The 22592-nt window shown below is 47.8% G+C and overlaps 1 protein-coding gene across 3 annotated transcripts in view; it reads left to right on the forward strand.

The window, feature by feature from the left end:
- Tub (TUB bipartite transcription factor) overlaps window positions 1–22592 on the forward strand; it is an 83833-nt gene that overhangs the window by 41268 nt on the left and 19973 nt on the right. The window contains exon 1 of one of the 3 annotated variants that reach the window (XM_070035240.1): window positions 20348–20598. The exons of the other annotated variants lie outside the window; for them this stretch is intronic. Within the exon in view, the coding sequence (XP_069891341.1) occupies window positions 20561–20598 (38 nt within the window). The 5' untranslated portion in view covers window positions 20348–20560. Of the gene's footprint in view, window positions 1–20347; window positions 20599–22592 lie in introns of those variants that run through there. 3 annotated transcript variants of the gene reach the window in all.

The following is a 22592-nucleotide window of genomic DNA, read 5'->3' on the forward strand; positions in this document are numbered from 1 at the left end:
GCTGCGTGGCCTCTGCCCTGACTGCTGATTGGAAGCTGACTTTCCATACAAGAGCCCACAGTACGGGCACTACAGCCCGTGGCTTCCTTTCTGTGACGACAAGGCTCTAGAATGAAGGTTCGCATCTTAAGACCATACAGGCTGTTTAAGGAACAAATCCACATTCCCACCTCCACTCCCAGAAGTCCAGGGATCCAGGAATCTTTTTTTGTTGTTGTTAACGCTCCCCAGTTTGTTCTAAGAGGCCACCTGTCATGGTATTAATGTAGCCACAGGGATACCCAGGCCATTAGATGCTCGTTTGTGGACTCTGAAAGATGTTCTGGCCACTAGGGCTCTCCTGTGAGGGAGAGAACCAGCCTACTCTTGGATAAACTCATCCTGAGACCCAGGAAAGAGAGGATAGCACACAGGGAAGGCCCATGAGCGTCAGGGGCAAGGACTTCCTGCTGCAGGCATAGAGTCTCGACTTCAGTGTTTGTCCTCTTGACTGGTCAAGCCCACACCAGCAACCACACTACCGCTGTGCAGCACCCCCGGGTGAGCCTGGCTCCACTTGAGGGGACGCAAGGAAGAAGATGATGATTGGAAAGGACTCCTGGGGTGTGAGGCAAAGCCTGCCCAAGGATCAGAGGGAAATCTCCATGGCAGAATTCTTTTTAGTTTAAATACTTAACTAAAAAAAAAAAATGGAACTCAGTAAATTCAAACTGACCTTTAGAAAAAGATAAAATAAATGACCTTTAAAGCCCTCATGATTGACAAGAAGAGACCTGGCTGAATTAGCATAAAGATGACAGGGAGTCACTGGTTGGACATTTCCATAGCAGAAGCTGGAAACAGAGGCCCAGGGTGCCAGGTGTAGTTCACCTGAGACTGAACACGGCCACACCTCCTAGCCGGAGAGCTTCCTCAGGGTCGACCCAGTTTGCTTAGTCAATCCCCGAGCGCTGAGCCCTTAGGCTCTTTTCCAACTTCTTGCTATTATAAATATCACCGCTATGAATATCTCTGAACAAATTACTTTCTTATTATTTTACTGGGAAGCATTTCCCAAATGGAATTACTGGGTCAAAGGGTATGGACCACTTTATAGTTCCTTTTTTTATTATTTTTTTATTAAGTAGTTTCAGTTCTATTTTTTTATTGAGTTTTATTGAGAAGTTTCCATGCTGCAAGTCAGGTTATGGATGAGTACAATACAACTTGATCATTGTTCCCCTTTTCATTCTCCTTCATCTTTTCCCATCCCATCCCATCCCTACCCTCAAGTTATTTAGTTCAATTTTTGCATAATACACATTGACTATAATAACTATATTTGATCACCCTTCCTCCATGTGTATAACTTCTCTCTCCCTGCCCCCTCCACTACCAGACAGAAGTTTCAGCTTTCTAGTATTCATATTGTTAGTGGTTTGGAGGGGTTATACCACTGGAATCCCCCTGAGTATACCATCCTTCAGTCAATTTGAATGTGTGTATATGCATATATATATGTATAAAATCCTACATATGCTTTCATGTGTGTTTGTATTTTAGATCTAACTTCTACATTTGAGAGAAAATGTGTGCTGTTTGTCTCTCTGAGCCTGACTTACTTGGCTTAATGTACTTCTTTCTAGTTCCATCCATTTCCCTGCAAGTGACACATTCTTCCTTCTAGATGAGTAGTATACAAACACACACATACCTACATATTCCATATTTGCTTGATCCACTCACCTGTTGTAGGACATCTAGGCTGTTTCCATAACTTGGCTACCATGAATAGTGCAGCAATGAACAGGGATGTGCAACTGTCTTTGTCCTGACTTGTAATTTTCTAGGTAGATACCTGAGATTGCTACTGCTGGATCACAGGGTAGTTTTATGTTTAGTTTTTGGAGGAATCTCTAAACCACATTCCATAAGGGTTGCATTAGTTCACATTCCCACCAACAGTGTAATAGGGTTCATTTTTACCCACATTCCCATCAGCATTTGTTATTTGTCATTGTTGTTGTTATTGTTGTTTGAATTCTTGATGCTGGTCAATCTTACTGGGATGAGATGGAATCTCAAAGTTGTTTTGATTTACATTTCCTTTATGACCAGAGATGTTGAGCATTTCCTCATATGTTTATTGGCCATTCTTTCTTCTTCTGAGAAGTCTTTGTTTTGGTCCTTGACTCATTTATTAGTTGGGTTATTGAATTTTTGGAAGTTTGTTTCTTGAGCTCCTGAATATTCTGGATATTAGATGCTTGTTGGATGTATACTGGTTAAGATCTCCCATTCTGTAGGCTGTCTTTTTAACTTAGTAGCTACATCCTTTGCTGGGCAGAAACTTTCTAGGTTGATACAGTCCCATTTGTCAATTCTCCCTTTGATTGGCTGGAACACTACACAGAAAGTTCCTGCCTGTGCCGATAAGTTCTAATGTTTCTCCTACTCCTTCCCATAGCAGTTTCAAAGTTTCAGGTCTTACCTTGAAGTCTGATTGATTTTGAGTTGATACTAGCGTGAGGTGACAGACAGGAATCCAATTTCAGTTTTCTTCACATGGATGTCCAGTTTCATCATTCTTGTCGCATATTATTGCGTGGTTTTTCCAGGAATATGGAATCCATTTTCCATGTCACTGATTTTGTATGGCTGTTACCTCAGCAAAGCTCACCATTTTTGTGTGTTGTAGCCATTTTAATTTTTTGTTCCTTCCTTTCCATACTGGTTGGGGGTAGCATTGTAACATTATTTTTTATGTGTATTTCTGCACCAATGGATGAAGTTGGACATTCTCTAAAAGACTTTGAGAAGCTGATGAGCCTCATTTGTCCTGAGGGAATTATGGTGGGATTTGTCCTGATTCAGAATACTGGGCAGGATCAGCTAGGCATGGTGGTACATCTCCTTAGTCCCAGTTACTCAGAGTGCTAAGGCTGGAGGGTTTGAAACAAGCTTGGGAAACCAAAAGAAACTCTGCCTCAGTCTTCTGATTGAGGGACACTACACATACCAGAAGCATAGTTCCAAATGCTCCTAGGCCAAGTGATAAATAACAGCATCATTGATTCCCCTAATAGAGAACTAAAAGGAAAGGGGAGAGGGAAACCCCATGGCCTCAAACATGTCTCCAGCTTGGCTGGCTGTTCCTAAGCGCCACTGGAGCACACACTTACTCATCCAGCTGTGGCCATCTGGGTACAGAGACTATCAGACTATGCTTATCACTGGGGCCATGGGGATTAACTTGGTTTAGGGCTTCTAGTAATTTGGCTATTGAGCACCAGGCAGTGACACCAAGTATTTATCCAAGCCAGAGAGAGCGGCCTGGGTAAGGTGAATAATATTAGTTGAGGTCTGAGGCCTAAACATGGGGAGTTGTAAAATAGGAGAGGGGCTTGGGATTGCCCACCTAAGTAAAACTCCACCACTTGTGGCCTGCAGATGACAGGGACCATAGCACATCAGTGATACCAGATCCAAGACAGGCAGTGAAGTTCAGGGGCACAGAACCCAAGGAAGCAGGATAACATGGCTATTCCTCCTAGAATTTAGGGATAAGCCAGAAGCGGGAGGAACAAAGTCAGAGCAGACATGGCTAGTAGGGAAAATAGAATTGGCACAGCCAGTGATGTCAACAGCTTAAATCGTGGTTTAAGGACTCCACAAATAGACAGATAATGGACATTCAAGGGGATTTGGGGTAGGATGCAGCATAGACTAATTTCTGCAGTAGGATAATTTATGCAATTTAAGGGTCTTATAGGCCCAGCGCCTGGGGCTACGGGAGGACACAAGTCCAGACAATAGACCATAGGGTATCGGAGAATTGGCTCTGCTGTTTGCAGAGCACAAGATTACAGATACCAGACTAAGGGTGAAGGATGCATGTTGCTGCATAACAGATGATAAGGGCTCACCAAAGTCCTCCAACCTTGGGCAGAAAGAAAGACTCTATGACAGTTGGACAGTTGAAAAGCAGTTTGGCGCACAAGTGGGAGACCTTAGACTCAGATAGAACTGGTCTGCCCCTGACCGTATACCTTACTACATGACTCCACTTGACATCTCTGAGCTTTTGCTTCCTCTTCTGTGAAGGAGAGTAAGTATATTTATCCCTATCTTATAGGTGATTTAAAATAGTAAAAAGAACAAGTACATGAAAATGCCCAGCATGGGTAGTTCAGTTTTCTTCCTATTGCCTCTTCTAGCACCCGGAACAAAGTTTTGCCTATTGGCAGGCTCAGTTGGTCTCAGGCCAAGAGGGCTTTGGATGTGCAAGAAGCACAGCTCTCCCCAAGAGCAGAGCTGGAATAGATAAGACCTCAAGTTCTGAGTTCATGGGACCCTTAGAGTATTGATGAACTTAGCCTGGATTAAAGCCTGACGGGAGTCTGGTCCTTGATTTTCTTCTCTGCAATGGGCACATCAACACTCCCGGAAGGAGGTGTGTGTGTCGGGGGATGTGGGGGGTGTGGTGTGGACTAAGGATACTGCATAGGAAGCACTCTGCACCACTCACATGGAGCGTGGTAGGGCCATACCCTGGACTGCTGTTTCTGTGGCTGAGGACACCTTGATAGCTCTGCGACTCACATCCTATGAACAGCCTCTCTCTAACCCCAGGGAGCAGCCTGGGGGCCACAAGCCAATGCATGGTGGTCATGCTTGGGCTGGACCAGTCTGTGGTTAAGCACATCGTCCTAGAGTTGGCTGAGGATGGCAGAGCCCAGCAGGAAACTGTTCTGAGAGGCTCCTGGGACAGGGAGTAGGGTGGATCTCAGGAGTACTTCTAGGATAGAAAAGCACCCAGCAAGTTCTCTGAGGCAGGGAGTCCTGAGAGTTCAAGTGCCAGCAAGTCTGTCCAGGCACTGGGCAGGGGGTGGCCCCTAGCAGGGCAGCCTTTCCCCTGCAGGATTACAGAGGTGGCAGCATGGAGATCAAGGGCATCTTGAGGGCCTCTCACTGGCTGGGAATGCATGAGGATGCGGTTTAAGCAATTCCTACCACTCACAGCTGTAGCTGACCTGAAATTCAGTCTTTGTGACTGTGCAGGCCAACAGATGATGAACCTCATTTTTCTTTGGGGAGAGGCAAGCTGAGGTGGCCTCAGGTGTCTCCCAACAGCCTCTGTGTTTCGGACACTGCCATTCGGGAGGAGCTGAGGGTTTGAATCCTAATCTGTTACCTACAAACTAGAGACCTAAGGTAGGGCCAGCCTCACTGACTCATGCTCTGTTCTGCAAAATGCCTTCCTGTGCCAGGCACTGTGCCGGAGGTGGGGGTGCAGCAGGGGACAGAATCAGACCCAGTCCCCCTGCATTACAATACTGCTCCTGAGAGAGGAGCAGTCCCTGTTCCTGCCTGAGGACTTTTAGCAGAGACTACAAGAGAACCTTGGAGGCATGTGACCACTCTGCTCCTGCCAGGTGCACAGCCCTTACATTTTGCAGATGCCCCAGGCCCTGTCACCTTGGGACAACTCTGGATTATGGGTGGATCCTTAGGAGCTGGGGTGTAACCCCATTCTCTGCCCCGCCCCCCCCGCACCGACTCCCATGTACATGTGCACACATACAGCCACCAGTGACTGGTGAGCTAAGATGGGGCACACCCTAAGCTGGGACTCGCTGTTCTCTGTGCCCCTCACACTCACCAGCTTTGCTCCTCCTTACTGATCTTCTGGCATCCTCCCAGCCTCTGGTCTCACCCCCTGAGTGTGACACCTCAAGCTCTTGCTTTGTACCTACACCACGTCATACCTACACCGAACCTACACTTCCTCCATCAAGATTGTAATAACAGTTCTTCTGTGTCAAAAGAAGATTGTCCGAGCCGGGCACCAGTGGCTCACGCCTGTAATCCTAGTTACTCAGGAGTGAGATCTGAGGATCACGGCTCAAATCCAGCCTGGGCAGGGAAGTCCAGGATTCCAATTAATCACCAGAAAGCTGGAAATGGTGCTTTGGCTCAAGTGGTAGAGTGCTCGCCTTGAGCTGAAGAGGGACAGCGCCCAGGCCCAGAGTTCAAGCCCCATGACCGACCCAAAAATGAAAATTGTCCCACAGCTGTCCCCCAGGTCCCTTTCTTGTGCCACCAGTGTCAAGAGGACCCATGGAGAGGCTTAGAGCCCTGGGTTTGGGTCTGGGTTCCCCATCATTAGCTCTGAGAACTCAGCACATTATCTCAAACTCATTTCTAGACCTGTAAAGTGAGAATCATTAACACTTTTTCTTGTAGGGCTCCCATAAAGATCAAATGAGAACTATATGCTTAGCTTTCAGCATGGTGTCTGACATGAGTAGAAAATTAATAAGTGTTACTTTGTGTCTAAGAAAACATTTGGAGTAGGCAAGAAAAATAAGTCTCATTTAGTCACTGAGCAAATATTATTGAGCTTCTACTTTGTCCCATGCACCATCTTAATCCCTGAGGGCTAAAACTGACACAAAAGTGAAGTCCCCTCACCCATGAGCAGCTTGACTTCTCCTGGTCACCAACCCCAAAGGAGTGTTTGCTCTCAGCCCTCTTTCTCCCTCCCTTCTTACTGCATCTTTCTGGGAGATAACCTCCCCAGCTCTCTTCCTCAGCCTTAGCCTCCCCTGAGGCTATACTGCCTTGCCTATACTCTCTCTAAGCTCTGAATTTTTCCACTCACCTAGAATGTGCTGTCCTACAAAACAAGCCTAGGGTCTTAGTCTTATTTATTTGTTTGTTTATGGCCAGTTCTGGGGCTTGAACTCTGGGCCTGGATGTTGTTCCTTGAGCTCTTTTTTCCTCAAGGATAGCACTCTACCTCTTTGAGCCACAGTGCCACGTCTGTTTTTGTTTGTTTGTTTGTTGTTGTTGTTGTTTGAGTGGTTAACTGAAGAGTCTCACAGGGACTTTTCTACCTGGACTGGCTTCGAACCATGATCCTCAGATCTCAGCCTCCTAAGTAGCGAGGATTATAGGCATGAGCCATTGGTGCCCGGAAGCTTTTAGTCATTTTTAGACCACAGTAATAAAGTACTGTGGAATGAGTGGTTTAAAAACAACAGGTGTTTATTTCTCATAGATCAGGGTATCAGCCTGATGAGGCCATCTTCTGGGCTGCAGACAGACCACTTAACTCTTGAATCCTTACATGGCAAAAAGAGCAAGAGCTCTCTAGGATCCTCCTCTCCCTACCCCCCCCCCCCCACACACACCTTTTTTTTTCTTTCTTGTCAGTAGTGGGGCTTGAACTAGGCACTGTCTTGGAGTTCTTCTTCTCTAGCTAGTGCTCTACCACTTGAGACCCAACTCTGCTTCTGGTTTTTATGGTAGTTAATTGGTGATCCGAGTCTCTAGGACTTCCCTTCCTGGGCTGGCTTTAAACCGTGATCCTCAGATCTCAGCCTTCTGAGTACTCAGCTAGGATTATAGGTGTGAGCCACTAGTGCCAGCTTCTTTGTTTGTTTTAGTGACTAACCAAAAGTAGCCCAAAGTGACAGAATTAATGAGTAGTAAAGCCAAGATTAGGGTTGGGAATGTGGCTTAGTGGTACAGTGCTTGCCTAGCAAGCATGAAGCCCTGGGTTCAATTCGTCAGTACCACATAAACAAAAAGCCAAAAGTGGCACTGTGATTCAAGTGGTGAAGTGCTAGTCTTGAGCAAAAGAAGCTCAGGGACAGCGCCTAGGTCCTGAGTTCAAGCCCCAGGACTGGAAAAAAACCCCACCTGGATTAACCTTGGCAAAGGTTCTCCAAAGGCCCTTCTCTTCCTTCCTCTGTGCCCTCTTGCCTGGAAATTTAAATCCTTTTAAAGAGAGCATATTCTTACATTTCTGGGTTGCATATTTTCTTCCATTGATATTCTGTGTGAGAATTCTAGTATTCTATGACCAGAGCATTTTAGTTGTATTTTTATGGTTTAATATCTGCTGAGTCTCATTTTCTTTTCATTACTCATCTTTATCCAAATTTGCTTTTCTCATCTGTATACTTTGGGTTTGGTTTCCTTTTTCCTTCCAGACAATGTTTACCTGAGTTATTCAGAGGAATTAGAGGCAGGGAAATAGTTCATCCCAGGCTGCTGTAATCCTGGGCATCTACACAGGCTCATTGACTCTGGCACTCTCTTTTGTTTTGGGCTGCGCCAGGGGCTAAACTCAGGGCCTTCTGCTTGCAAGAACAGGTGTTCTACCATTTGAGCCATGCTTCCAGCTCCTTTTTATATTGGTTATTTTTCAAGGTAGGGTCTCTCCCTAGGCCTGATATAGCCTACATGCAACACTCCTACATGTGTTCCCTATGTTTCTGGGGATGACAGGTGTGCACCACTGCCTAGACATTGTTCTTCCCCTGTAGCTTGGATAACTACCACACCTAGCCACTGATTGACATGGAGTCTTACAGCCTTTTTTTTAATGTCTGGGCTAACCTCAAACTACAACTCTTGATCTCCACCTCTCTAAGCATCTAGGATTACAGGCATGAGTCACTGTACCTGCTTGAACTTGGCATTCTTAAAGGCATAGAGGTCCATGAATCAGGGGAAATAGACAAGGACAACTGCTTTCCTTCCTCCCTGCTGCTCCTTTATCTGCCATCATGGGACTTAGGGCAGGATGCTCAACCAGTATATTTATGTTCCATGGAAGGGGTGTGGCTAGTGTTGGTGATCTCTCAGAGATGGTGGCATTGCCTGGGACTGGGAGCCTCCCAGCTGCTTTCTGCCAAGGGCAGAGTGTCTCAGGAGTGGGGTTGAGTCCCGTGTCCTCTGAGCAAACCAACACTGCCTTGCCCTGTGGCATTGCCACCTCCAGGCAAGTACTCATAAATGTTTGTCTCCCACCTTTTGTGCCCCCTCCCTTTAGTACTAAGGATTGAACTCAGGGCTTCATGCTTGCCAAGCAGTGTGAGCCTGGCTTCTCGCTCCTTTTGTACATGAATTGTTTTTTGTATAGGGTCTTGCTTTATTCTTGGGCTGGCCTGGGCTCTGATCCCTCTACCTGTTCTTCTTAGTGTCACTCGAATAACAGTCATATGCCACTGCCCACAGCCATGTTGCTTCTCCCGTAGCTGAGATAGCCGGCATGCAGCACTGCACCCAGCCACTGGTTGTGATGAAATCTCCTGAACTTGTTTGCCCAAGCTGGCCTTGACCTTTGATCCCCTGGTCTCCACCTCCCAAGAAAACTAGGATTATAGGCTGTGCCCCACCCCCAGCACCTCTGTTCCTTTTGCTGCAGGGGACTATCCTTCTCTGTCCATTCTCTCAAAGTTATTGATTCAAAGGCAACACTTTACCTCATGTTAGCATATTCACTCCTGAAACAACACACAAGGTACTGAGTGGACATCTAATTATAGCTCTGATCCAATTGCTTTGTGTGGTAAAATTTTAGGAATCTGCCATTGTAAGCCACTGGAAGACAGGATGCCCAAATAGTGCACATCTTCTTCAGCTTGGATGTAGTTGGTTCTGGCCATCCACACTAGCCAGCATGTTAGCTGGCCGCTGTGGCCTGCTATTTTGGAGCAACTGTCTGGGAACTTACCCATCCTTTCCTTAAAACATCACTGGGTGGTGGCAGTGGGGAGAAGAGGGCTTCAGAAATCCCTGAACATTTTCAGGTTTCAGAATCCCCCTGGAATTTTTTCTTTGTTTTCAAATGAAACATAGTCATTTAGGAAGAATTACTAGATTTAAAATATCCTAAGAATATATTATGAATATCATTTATTTGCGCTCTTTGTAAAAATAAACCTCACATGTTATAATTGTCTTCGTATGGATCCATGAGTTAGTTGCATTGATATTATTTTAAAACCTTTTATGTAGTGCTTGCCATTGTAGCTAGCTCATGTTCATTATATAAATGGTTATTATTTCATGTAGAAATGTTACTGACTATTCTCTTTTTATCTGGAACCTTTCTGATTCTGGTAATTTTCTTGTTGATTCCTTTAAGTTTTCTTAGGATCCCAGAATGTAATATATGTATCATGTTGTCGACTAATGATTGCTCACCAGCGACCCCTCAGGAAGTTTAAAGAAATACAGGTAGTCTGGCCCTGTAGTTGGGTAGATAGAGAGCCATTGAGCCTGAACATGGGGGCTCAGCTCTAAGGCCTGTGGATGAGAGGTGGATTCCTAGCCCAGCAGAGAACATTGGTAACAGTGAACAGAGTGAGAACTTGGCTTGTCTGAAAGCAGACAAGCCTGGCTGGAGAAGGAACACTTGATCAGCTTTGTAAGAAGGAACTGTTTAAAATTTTGGTCTCTGAACAAGAGAGGCTAGCTAGGGATTTTAAGCAGCAGGTGCAAGGATAGATTTGCATTCTGAAAAGATCCCTCTCTGTCATGTGAGAACAGACTGCAGGGGGCCAAGAGAAAGGGGGTGCAGATCCTTATATAAGAACAGCTAACTCACACAGCACAGCCTGTGTCATGTGGTTCCATATATTAACTGTTAAGTCTCCAGAACACGCAAGGTAGCTTATGGCAGAGCCTGGTTCAAAACAACTCAGTGGTTCTGTCTCAGGAGCCCACCCTGACACCACAGATTATAGTAGACAAAGGTGGTGACATCGGACAAGGTGAGCAACACTGAACATCAGTAGGAACCTGGTGACAGTTTGGATAGTAAATGAAGAGGAGGAGGAGGAGGAGATTGCAGTTTTCCACCTATTTATTGACTGTTCTGAGTTTTCCTAGGACCAGTGTCATTTTTTTTTCCATTGTGTGATTCATAAGTGCTTATCATCTCTACTTTTTTCCATGGATAGGAAGGGAAATTCAGGCCCACTGCCAGGGTACATCCTGCACCTCTCATTTGTCTTTTGGGTGTGGGAGGTATGAGAGCCTCTGCCCTTTTTTTCCCTTGGGTCTGAGAGCTCCTAATCTGCTCTTTCAAAACAGTTGCAGGAGTCAGGGTGAAAATGTGTGGTTTTGAGTAGATTATCAGGACTCTTTACCACAGAATTTCTTGTGACACTGCAGGCCTTGGAATGTTCTGATCCCAAACTCCTCATCTTATAGATGGGTACACTGAGGCCAAGAAAATGGGGAAGGGACTTGTCTGTGGGTCTCAAAGAGGTCAGGGACTTTGACCTAGAAGTTAGGTTTCCTGAAGTATGAGACAGCATCTTCAGATCACGTGAGGAAATTACCAATATCCTGGGCAAAAGTCTAATCACCTGCAAGGGGCTAAGGGAGGATCTAAAAGTCTGTGAAGCCAAGAGAGTGGGGGCACAGCTAAGAATAAGTTTGATTGTGTTTATGTCCCCCCACCCTCACAATGGACATCAGTAGCTCATAAAAAGCAGAGAGGCTGAGGCACAGTGGCCAAACCTTGGGTGTGATTGAAGCAGAGCAGGGGCAGAGCAGAGCTCTCCTGAGCCAGAGGAACATGCAAACCTCCAGGGCTGGATGTGTCTGCAGGGCAACAGAGTCCTCAGGTCCATTCTGGGGCCTGTCCCAACTTTTCCATTTCCAGAGAGACCTCAGAAGTCCTGAGAAATATGAGACTGAGACAGGGCCCACTGGCATGAGGAGTCCAAGTCAGCAATGAGGGCCCTGTCCTGCTAAGCTGAGCTCCTATTTGCAGGGCACCCACCTTCTCTTGGGGGTGCAGAACCAGGCTCTGACTAAGCAGGAGGGTGGTAGTCCCAGAGACCACAAGAAGGTGGACAGGGGTGAGGACCAGGAAGCAGGAAGTGGTCTAGAGCATTTGGATAAGGCTGCGGTGGGTACTGCCCCATCTCATCCTACCTGACAGGATGTGATCACACCTGAGGAAGTCTAGAAGCCATTGTACCTTGCCTCATCCCCGTGCCAGAACTTAGAGATGCTAGAGTGAATAAGAAAGCCTCCTCCCATCCCTCCTAGAACCCAGGCAGGGCAGCAGGTGGGACCACCTGTGGTAGTCCTCATCTCCATGGGCAGTAGCCCTGTTGGCTGAAGCTTTCACAGAGGCTGAGTAAATCCTTGTGTCAGGACACCCCACAGGGGCTCAGGCTTCCTTCTGTCTAATAGCTCCTCGGCTTGCTGTGAGCAATCAATGAGGTCACTGCAGCGAGCACTTAGCACAGTGCAGCCCTGTGAGGGCTGAAACGAGTGGGAACGCTAATAACTAAATGCTGTCTCCTCTTTGTGGTACTTTGGACTGAAACAGCGTTGGCAGGTTCGCATTCCTGCTCTTGATTCAGCCTCGAATACCCTGGGCAGTAGGCAAGGCACACTTTGTCTCCGCTTCATGGTGACAATCTTATGTTCCAGTATGAGGGCTTGAACTCAGGGCCGAGCTCTCTCACCAGGCTTTCTTGCTCCATGGCTAGCACTCTACCATGTGAGCCATGCTTCCACACCAGCATTTTACTGATTAATTGGAGTCACAGTCTCACAGATTGTCTGCTTGTGCTCACCTAGAACCTTGATCCTTCAGGTCTCAACCTCCTGCACAGCTAGGATTATAAACGTGAGTCACCAGAACCCAGCTTAGGGGTGACATTTAAAGGTGAGCCTAGGGGAATAGTCCCTGGCAAGACAGAGAGGAAAAGAATTCAGCTGCCCTATTTGCCTGTGTTCACTACTTTGTGTTTCTTTTATAAAATGCAAGCATTCTATTTTTCTGGTAGAGTTGAACAAACTACATTCATCTTTCATCTCCTAACAGCCCTGCTGAGATGAAAGACGTTTGTCAAGAGTCAAAATATCTGAGACAGCTAGTTCTGAAAGGAGCCTTAGAAATTACTCTGATTTACATGAGGCACTGAGAGAACTATTCATGGTCACACAGCACATTAGCGACACAGTAAGGACTGGAACCTGAGATCTGGGACTTGTGTTCCTTCCTTTATACCTTCTGTACCTACAGGTCTCCAGGTATTTGTTGTTGTTGTTGTTGTCAACAGTGGGGCTTGAACTCTGGGCCTGGGCACTGTCCCTGAGCTCTTCAGCTCAAGGTGAGCTCTCTATCACGAGTCACAGTGCCACTTCTGATTTTCTGGTGGTTAGTTGGAGATAAGAGTCTCGCAGACTTTCCTGCCTGCGCTGGCTTTTAACCCTGAGCCTCAGATCTCTGCTAGGATTACAAGTGTGAGCAACTGGCACCAGGCTTCTCCTGATGTTTTAGCTCCATTCTAGAGATGGAAAACCGAGCCAAAGAGGTAACTCGACTCCATTACCATCTTCAATGGCCTCGTGGCTTTAGTGTCTGATGTTTATGAATAGCTACAGCCATAGGGAAGGGCCTTAGAAGGGACATTGGGTATGTTGTGAGGGGAGGGGGGAAGAAACATAGTTTACATTGCATTTGAGGGACTGAAATCTCTCTAGCTTTAGAGATTCATTTGTGCATTCAGAGAAGGGTTATTTAAAATACATTTCACCTTTTCAATAACCTTGGTTTGCTTAGATGAGGAAAAAACAGGTCAAAAACAAATTCATGAGCTTTTCTAAAAGGTTACAAAATAAAATGTCCTTTGCTAGAGGATATAAAGGAAATAGCTCTCTGTTTGACAAAGGAGAGAGCTCTTCTAGATAAATCTTGCCTTATGAACAAATCAGAACTCTCTCTGTCTCTTCCTGATCAGCTTAATTCCTTTTTGCTTATCTGCAAATCCAATAATGCTGGTAAAAACAAACTCTCCTGGAGGCTGAGCATGGGGGCCTGGGCCTCAGACTCTGCAGCCCTTATTTTCTATTTAAAACCCCAGCCTCTGCTCCTGGGAGAGCTACTCCTGGCTGCTGGGGGCAAGATGGCAGAAGGGCTTGGTTAGGAACAGAAATTGCCTCCGGTCAGGGACACTGTGCTTCTACTCTGGGTCTCCCTGGCCAGGAAACACTCAGCAAATGCATCAAAATGGAGCAGGGTGGACAGGGTGGAAGACAAACATGAAGATTTAACATCCTTCCTTCCCACACTCTCCTGTTTCCTGCCAACATAACCAGGCTAAGAATTGCAGGAGCTTCTTGTGCCTGGTTGCATTATTGAGTGACCACCTGGTGTCAACTTCCCTGGTAGTTCAGCCCACCTGGCTTTAAAATTTTTAGTTGCTAAATTCATTGTGCACCAATAATGTGTGTTTTTGTTTATCATCTCAACCATGAGAGTGGGATGTTGTCTGTTCCATGCAGGAGTCACAAGGAGTTCTCCTGGTCCAAAAGCTAGAGTTAAAAGTTGCTGCAGGCACCAGGAAGGGCAGGACCACAGGTACTGGAGCATGCAATCACTAGGATAGCATAGCCAGTGCACTGGGCTATATCTTTGCCAGCCTGTGAATGACACCACATATTGGCAGCTGTAGACCTATTTGTGGCAAGACATGGAATATCTCACAAACCTGTTCCTCTTGTCATTAAAACTTCCCCATAAGCCAGGTGCTGTTGGTTCATACCTGTAGTCTTAACTACTCAAGAGGCTAAGATCTGAGGATCATGGGTCAGAGACAGCCTGGGAAAACAAATTCAAGAGATTCTTAAACTCTTATGGCAAAAAAAACAGAAGTAGAGGTGTGGCTCAAGTGGTAGAGTGACAGCCTTGAGCAGAAAATCACAAAGGCCTTGAATTTAAGCCCCCATACTGACCACACACACACACACACACACACACACACACACACACACACACACACACACACACACACACACACGGTTCCCTATAAAGGAGACTTAACTGATTTCATCAGTTAACTAGCTTCATGTGAAGCCAGAATTATTTGCTTAACTGAGTCCCAAGATGTTCTTACCCCAGCTAAAATGTCAATGAATGTATTTGTGCACCAACTTTTGACTCCATTGGGAGTTTGCTTTGGCTAGATTTGTGGAATGGGAGATAATGAGTCAAGAGCTAAGGCTCTTATAATTTGGCTATTCGTATCTGGGATGGTAGTTAAGACTGTGGGTTCTAGCAGATGCTGCCTGAATTTGAAAATGAACATTATCACTTATCCGTGTGATCTTGAGCAGATGATGTGGACCCTTTTGTTTCTTCATCTGTAAAATGGGGTTAATGATAATACCTACCTCACAGCATTGTAGTGAGGGTTAATTGTAAGGGACCATGTATAATTAAGTTGAATAGGCATGACTCATGAGATATCACCATAAAGCAAACTTTATTTTTGTTTCCCAGTCTCTCCACATTTATTTCATAGAGCTACTCTTCCTCCCCCGCCCCCCCCCACCTCCTCCCACACACAAAAATTAGGTAAGATTTAGTCCTAGGACTTATCTAGGACTAATTAAGTCCTAGACTGCTCTGGTCATTTGCAGATAACCAAATGTCATCCCATCAATAATAAGTGCCTTACCTATTATGATAAATTCTTGAATTTCAATTACATGAACTCCTCCAGCCCAGTATAGTCTGCCGTAAAACAGTTTCCTGTGGAGAAAAGGTCCAGCTTGCAGATGACCATCTCACCTTTTCCAGGGTCCAAAATGGAGGGAGGAAGAAGGGAGGGAAGAGGAAGACAAGGCAAGTTCTGTGACTACCCTCAGATCTAGTAAGCTGCTCTATATTATCTAGCCTTCTCTGTCATTTGGGGTGTTTTGGTAGCATCCTAGAGACCATGCTATTAGTGAGTTCTCTTCCTGCCACTCCCTTGATGTGGGTGATTCCCTGTAGCTCTTCCTCTGGTTCTCTTCTCAGACCCTAGAAAACTTGTGCTCATCCCCTCGCCCGGGCGCCACCATGTTTTAGGAGGAAGGCCTTTCAGCTTTGAGCTAAACCAGTCACACCTGGCTCTCTGGTGAAACCCATAGCAGCTCACAAGAACTACTTGTGTTTCCTTTGGCCTGCAAATCTCAGAGCACAGGCTGACCTCGAAACTCCACCACCTGCTCTGCCATCAAGGGAGCCAGCTGCTACCTGCTCAATGGACCAACGCTGGTCCATTGTGGTTAAGACTACCATAGCCATACATTAAGCTCTCCTGGGATCTCCATAACATGAAGCCTCCTTTATCCCTCTCAATTACTAGGGATGCCTGGACCCCAAGAGTTCTCTCTAGAATTTTCCAACCTGAAGCGACCCTTCTTTTCAGCCTCTCTCATAATTGTGTAAGGGTATCAGCCAATGATAAAAACAGACCCAGGCTTTTTCATGACCTGCTTAGGGTATTCTGCTTCACTTTGGAATGTGGTGACTATTCCATCAGCGCTCTGATGGGAACCTAGTCTGGTTTCATCCATCCTGTCACCCACATTTGCTTTTATGAGATACACAGAGGAGTGTCTGGCATAGAGCATGCCCTCCACAAATGAGAGCTATGTAGGATCCAAGCTCAGCGGCTATTTATATCCATTTCATACCCATTACATTCAGTTTTATTCCTGTTACCCTGTTTAATGCCCTATGAGCTTTATGTTTCCTGAACACTATGCTTTTATGTGTGTGTATAGATTATTTGCTCTTATGCTCAGCAGTGATTTGGAAAATAGGCATGCTGTTTTTTGTTCTAATGGTAACCCTACATTGTTTTTTTTCAGAGACATCCATAGGCTTACTTATTTTACTTTACTCATAAAGAATGTAGCCATGGTCTTTGAAATGTTGTAGTTATTTAAATAGGAAAGTACAAAGGGTGCTCTCTGGTCACTGACGGACTCCTATTTTACCAGGTATTTTACCTGATAGATCTGAAGAAGTACTAACTCTGGTGCTCACAAGGGTACCCCGTCCTACAAACCTGTTCCTCTCTCATCCAAAGCTCCACCACAAAGGGTGCTTACTGATTCATATCCTGTGGATATACAGCCTGTATTTAATCAAACCCTGATTGATACTTTGTCACCACCCACGTTAATTTTACCTGGTCCCTGACCAACTTTTCTAGGAGCCACCCAGCAGTTTCCACTATTGCTAGCTCTGTCTTCTATCCTCTATTTACCTCTAAATCTATCTATCTTACGGTTACCGTTTATCCTTCAGTGGTTTCTCATTGGTCATAGGATAAGATCCAAACTCCCTCGGCTAGCCTGGTTGTGTGAAGTGATCTGAATTCATTTACCTTAGCTCTCCAGATCCTTCTTCAGCCATATGGAACCATTCATGCCACCATGCTGATTGGCACCTTGATTATCAAGAGCATTGATCATGTAATCTCTTTGTTCATGTTACCCTATCTGAAACAGTCCCCAGCCAGTCATAGAATCTTGGTAACCACTATGTTTCCCATTCTCATTAGTCTAGAAGAATTCTACTCACCCAACTCAACTATTATCCTTTTCAGTTCTTAGGTCAGGCGTGTGTGTGCATGTGTGCATGCATACGTGTGTGTGTGGGGTGTATGTGCATTGTGTATGTGCATGCTCACGTGCTGGTGCTGGGAATTGAACTCAGATCCTCAGGCCCTTGCTTTTTTTGCTCAAGGCTGGCACTCTACCACTTGAGTCACACCTCTGCTTCCAGCTTTTTGCTGACTAATGGGAAATAAGAGTCCCTTGGATTTGCTTGTCTGGGTTGGCTTTGAACTTTGATCCTCAGAGGATTACAGGCATGAGCCACTGGCACCCTTTGAAAAGGCTCATCTTAATGTAGCTTTTCTTCTTCCAGTACCACTAATTGTCTCTCCACTTCTTTCTCTGCCCTTGGTACTTGTACATCTGCATTGTATCATGAACACCTTGGCACTGGTACAGTCATGAGTTTTCCTTGTTTCCACTGCCAAACTAAAAGATCCCAGAAAGCAGCCTCATACCTGAACCCTGCCCCAAACCACCATAGCCCTGCATCAATCTTTGAGCCTAGAGGGGCTAATGGATTTTTTTTTTTTGTCAGTTGTGGGGCTTGAACTCTGGGCTTGGGCGCTGTCCCTCAGCATTTCAGCTCAAGGTGAGCACTCTACCTCTTGAGCCACAGCGCCACTTCCGGTTTTCTAGTGGCTTATTGGAGATAAGAGTCTCATGGACTTTCCTGCCTGGGCTGGCTTTGAATCATGATCCTTAGATCTCAGCCTCCTGAGTGGCTAGGATTACAGGCGTGAGCCACTGCATTTGAATTACCTTCCTTGGGCTGCAAGGTCATCACGCCAAGCCACCATTCAGGGCCCAATTTGAATAGATACCAATTTTTGTTCATGTCCCCTTATTTCAAGAATTGACAAAGCATGTCCCTTTTCACTGAAACTGCTTAAGATACAAGAATCCATGGGGTAAATGACAAGGTGCCAATGTTAGCCACTTCCCTAGACAAACTGGCCTTTCTGAGCTGGTCTGGCATCAGGCTCTTCAAGTTTAGGTGGCAGATATGAAGGTCTCTCCCCAACCCTCTCATAAGCTACCCTCATGTTTGAAAATGTCTAAAATGCAAGGAGAATTTAAATTCATAGCAAATACCTCATTCTTGCAGCGTTTGGTCAGGTGGCCTAAAAGGCATAGTGGGAATGCTGTGTGGTAGCGTTTTCATAGAGATGGCCTTGTTCCTCAGTTCCTCAGGCTAACTTTGAAAAGCTTCCACCCTTCTTCAAGGTCACTGTACAGCACAGTGGGAAGAAAAATGTTTATCCATGGCCCAGTGCAAAATTCTTCATCTGGCTTGGTGGAGTGGCTTTTTGATGAAGGCTGAGAGCATAAACTTAAAGCATCAACCAGAGAAGCCACTTAAGTGAACACTTGGGAGCCCTGTAGAATACCCACATCTTCCCCTGCACCACACACCTCAGGACAGACCTGTGCAGACACGTTCCAACTTACAGGACTCCCTCTGTCTTTCCTGTCCCCCCATGCATGTTCATGTGCACACACACACACACACACACGCACACGTGTTTGTGTGTTCATTGGCACAGAATCCCCGCCCCCCACTTCCTCACATGTGCACACACAGCCTCTGCAGGACAAGACACATCTTATTTCTGCACTTCCCTCTGCCTACAGATTTAACTCCCTTAGGATGGAGCCTAACGTATCTGTTTAACAGATTCAATTATTCCAGACTCCTGAGACTTTCCAACTTAATTCTGATTGCATTAAGGTGTCAGATAATTTGAGAATAAAGGGGGAAATAGCCTCCCAATTCTTGAGGGAGAAAGTCTTCTATAGCCACATGCCTATGAATTATAGCTTTAGGGAGGGGTGGACAAGAAGGTAGGGCCTCTGATTTCTTAGCAGGACTTTTTTTTTTTTTTCCTGAAGGACAGAGGTCTGTAGAGAGCTGCTTTGCTCCCTTGCTGTGGCCTTTAAGGCAGGGACCAACATCTCTTTGTTCCCCTTCCTGGGAGGCTGTCAGGTGAAAACAGAGGCCAGGCCAAGCATCCCAACTCACAAGGCCACATCCTTGTACCACACGCCTCACACCCAGGTAGTTCATGTTGCCTGTTCTTTGTCCACAGTGACAGGGACAGCTTTAGAGGCTGATCATAGTCCGAGGCGCTAATAGTGTTCTGCGAGCACTGATGCTGTGGCTGACAGATGGATTTGACGTGCCGCACACCCAGAAGCTGAAGAAGAGGCTATGTGTGCCTATGTACGGCAGGAACTGCGAAAGGCAAGAAGGAGGTGAAGCTGTAGGGCTGTGGACCAACCACACTGTGTGTGACCAGCTATGCAACTTCACACTGCATCCTTGCCTTGTCGGCGCTGCAGTTTCCTGGGCTGGATAAAGAGGCGTGATAATAGCGCCCACCTCCTAGGGTGGTGGGGAGGGGTAGATGAGTTCCAATAGATGGTTAAACAATGCAGAGTCCAAATGGCTTGGTGGTGGTTGTGTTTGGTATGAGCCAGACGTGGTTAGGGGAGGAAGCCGGGAGAGTCTGGTCCAGTGGTGGAGATCTTGGCAGCAGGGCATCTTCACACGAGACTATTTATCCTCTGGGAAGTAAGGCTAGGATGTTAAATGCTCTTAACTTTGTAAGGGCTGGAGGGGGGGGGACAGAGGGACATTCCGCCCCCCCAATGTGGCGCTCCCCCTGCCTGCCAAACAGCTCCAGGACTAAAAAGCTGTGGGTGAGGAGGGGGTTCCGTGCTGGGCCCGTCTTGGTTCCTCAACCCTCTGCGGGGACGGATGGATTTCCAGATCAATCCCCCTCTTCACAGAGGAAGAAGAAACTGAGGCTCCGAGGCTTGTGGAGGATCCGGGGAGGGGAAGGGCTGGGCGCGCGCGCGCGCGTCGCGGGGCCCGCGGAGGGGGCCCGAAGGTGGGGTCTCTCGGCCGAGGCGGGGCCGGGGAGGCGGGACTGCCGGAGCCGCGGCTGCCACGCAGAGCAGCGCAGCGCGCAGAGGCCCTGGGCGCAGAGCGGGCGGCCTAGCCGGGCCGGGCGGGGCGGGGCGGGGCTGGGTGGTGCGGTGCCGGGCTGGCGGGCGGCGGTCCTGCTCCACGCGCGCTCCCGCCCGCGGCGGCCCCGCGCGCGCTCCGGCTGCTTCGCCCACCACCGCACCGCGCAGCGCCACCGCACCGCACCGCATCGCGCCGGCAGCCGCTCGCGGAACCCGCGCGGCCGGGGCCCTGGCGTGCAGCGCGGGCCTCGGTGGGGCCCAGCGCCCCTGCCCGGGAGGATGTGGCCCGGGGCGGCCCGGGAGCTGAGTAGGGCCCCCGCGCCGCCAGCCCCTCCGGGCCCCGACCTCCGCCGGAGCCGCAGCCGCCGCCGCCCCGCCCCCCAGAGACATGACTTCCAAGCCGCATTCCGACTGGATTCCCTACAGGTACGCCGGGCGCCGGCCCCCACCCCCTCTCCAACTCGGGGGGTGCAGGAGGCGGGGGGTGGGGAGGCACTGCACCCTCCAACCGTGAGGGCGCCCATAATCCTATCGTTTCCAAGCCCAGGGCGGAGGGTGGAGGCGCTGATCTTTTTTACCGACCCCCCAACTTTGGGGTCTGAGCCCACCTGCTCTGCTGCACACCCTTCTCGGGCCCCCACCCCACCCCCCGCCGCCCCCTTGTTGGTTGAATTGCTGGAAGGGGTCTCTGGGCTCGGTTGGATTCGGCAGCACCATATGGCTGCCTGGGGAAGGAGGCTGTGAATCCCCTCCTAAGGCCCAGCACCCGGGTCGGGTCACACGCCTGTACGGCTTGTGTACACACCCACCCCATCCATCCATCCATCCATCCATCCATCCATCCATCCATCCATCCATCCATCCATCCATCCACCCACCCACCCACCCACCCACCCACCCACCCATCCATCCATCCACCCACCCACCCACCCACCCATCCATCCATCCATCCATCCATCGGCAAGCTTGTGCCCACAGGACTTCCTCGCATGAAATGAAAGATGCACCTCCTGGTCAGTTCCCAGCCTCAAAGCATGGCTCGTGAGGATAGTTACTCTGAACCGAGATCACATGGCTGCTCATTTACACGTGCACAGGCCTCTACGATCACCAGTTCTTAGCACCCACAGGTGCATACCTCATATGCACTACTCTCTCCCAAGTGTCTTTGGGAAGCTCAGTCATCTTCTCCGTTAACAAGAGTGCTCACATACACAGAAGTGCACTCACGTGCACAAAAGCACTTCAGAGCCCACGCACACTCAGGGAAGTCCACCTCTTATTCCCACACGCTGTGGCCTGACCCAAGGAAGGCCCAGGTTCTCTGCTTTGTGGGAGGAGGTTGGAGGTAGCGTGCCTAGCCCCACACAGGTGCAGACCTTTTCCCCATCCACACTACTCCATCCTCTCTATTACCAGGGAAAGGAGCTTATCGCCATAGCAGCACCAGATCCCTGGCTACCTATTGGCTCTGTGGTTGCCATGGGCTACGGGACTGTCTCGAGGCTTCCTAGAGAAGTATGTGTGTAAAAAGAGTGCTGGGCTGCTAAGACCCACTTTTTATAGCTGACCCAGGTGCACACGTGCTGGTGGGAGGCAAGACCAGGATCTTTCTAACAACACGGCCTGCTTTATGGAAGGGGCCTGACCCCATTCACTGGCTGAGTTCTTCTGACAGGGCTCTTCCATGAGTGTCCAGACAGACTCTGACACAGAAACCAGCTGAAACCGCCTGAGGCTTGTTAGAAGCAGATCTCTCTGCAAACAGTCACCTGTAATTGGCCTGAGTTTTTCTGGAAAAGCATTGTTGCCTGTAATCTCAACTCCTGTGGGAGCTTCAGAGATTTCCAGATTATTTTGCATCTCCCCACCAACACCACACACACACACACACACACACACACACACACACACTCACATACACACACGTACTCATGTAAGTCACCCATAGGATCTCCTGCAGATGTGCACTCACACTGCAGGCTCACATGGCACTGAGGGCTGAGGCAGTGCTGACTCAAAAGAGCAACTGTCCTGAACACACATCCAGGCTGAGGGCCCAGATCGTCTCTGGAACATCCTGGTGTCTCTTGAAACAAGAGCTGAGAAACCTTCTAGATAGTAGTGAAGGGCCCCATAGAGTAACAGCTTTTCGCGGTCCAGCAGAGGTAAAGGCAGTGCCTTTGGGCTGAGTGGACTTCAGTATGGAAGTACCAGCGAGGACATCCAGATGCTGGCAGGTAGCCACAGACTAAAGGATGGTAGGGAGGCAGCACTATGACTGTGGGGATGATGGCCTGTTTTAGGATCTGGCATCCTGGAGGCTGGGCCAGGCTAGGTTATATTTCAAGGAAGCTTTTCTTAGGGAGCCAGAGCCAAAGGCCAAAGCAGCTTGAGAGAGAAAGAGACAGCGCCTTTTT

Source organism: Dipodomys merriami, unplaced genomic scaffold, assembly GCF_024711535.1.
Source record: "Dipodomys merriami isolate MVZ:Mamm:240054 unplaced genomic scaffold, mDipMer1.0.p SCAF_25, whole genome shotgun sequence".
Taxonomy (NCBI): Eukaryota; Metazoa; Chordata; class Mammalia; order Rodentia; family Heteromyidae; genus Dipodomys; species Dipodomys merriami.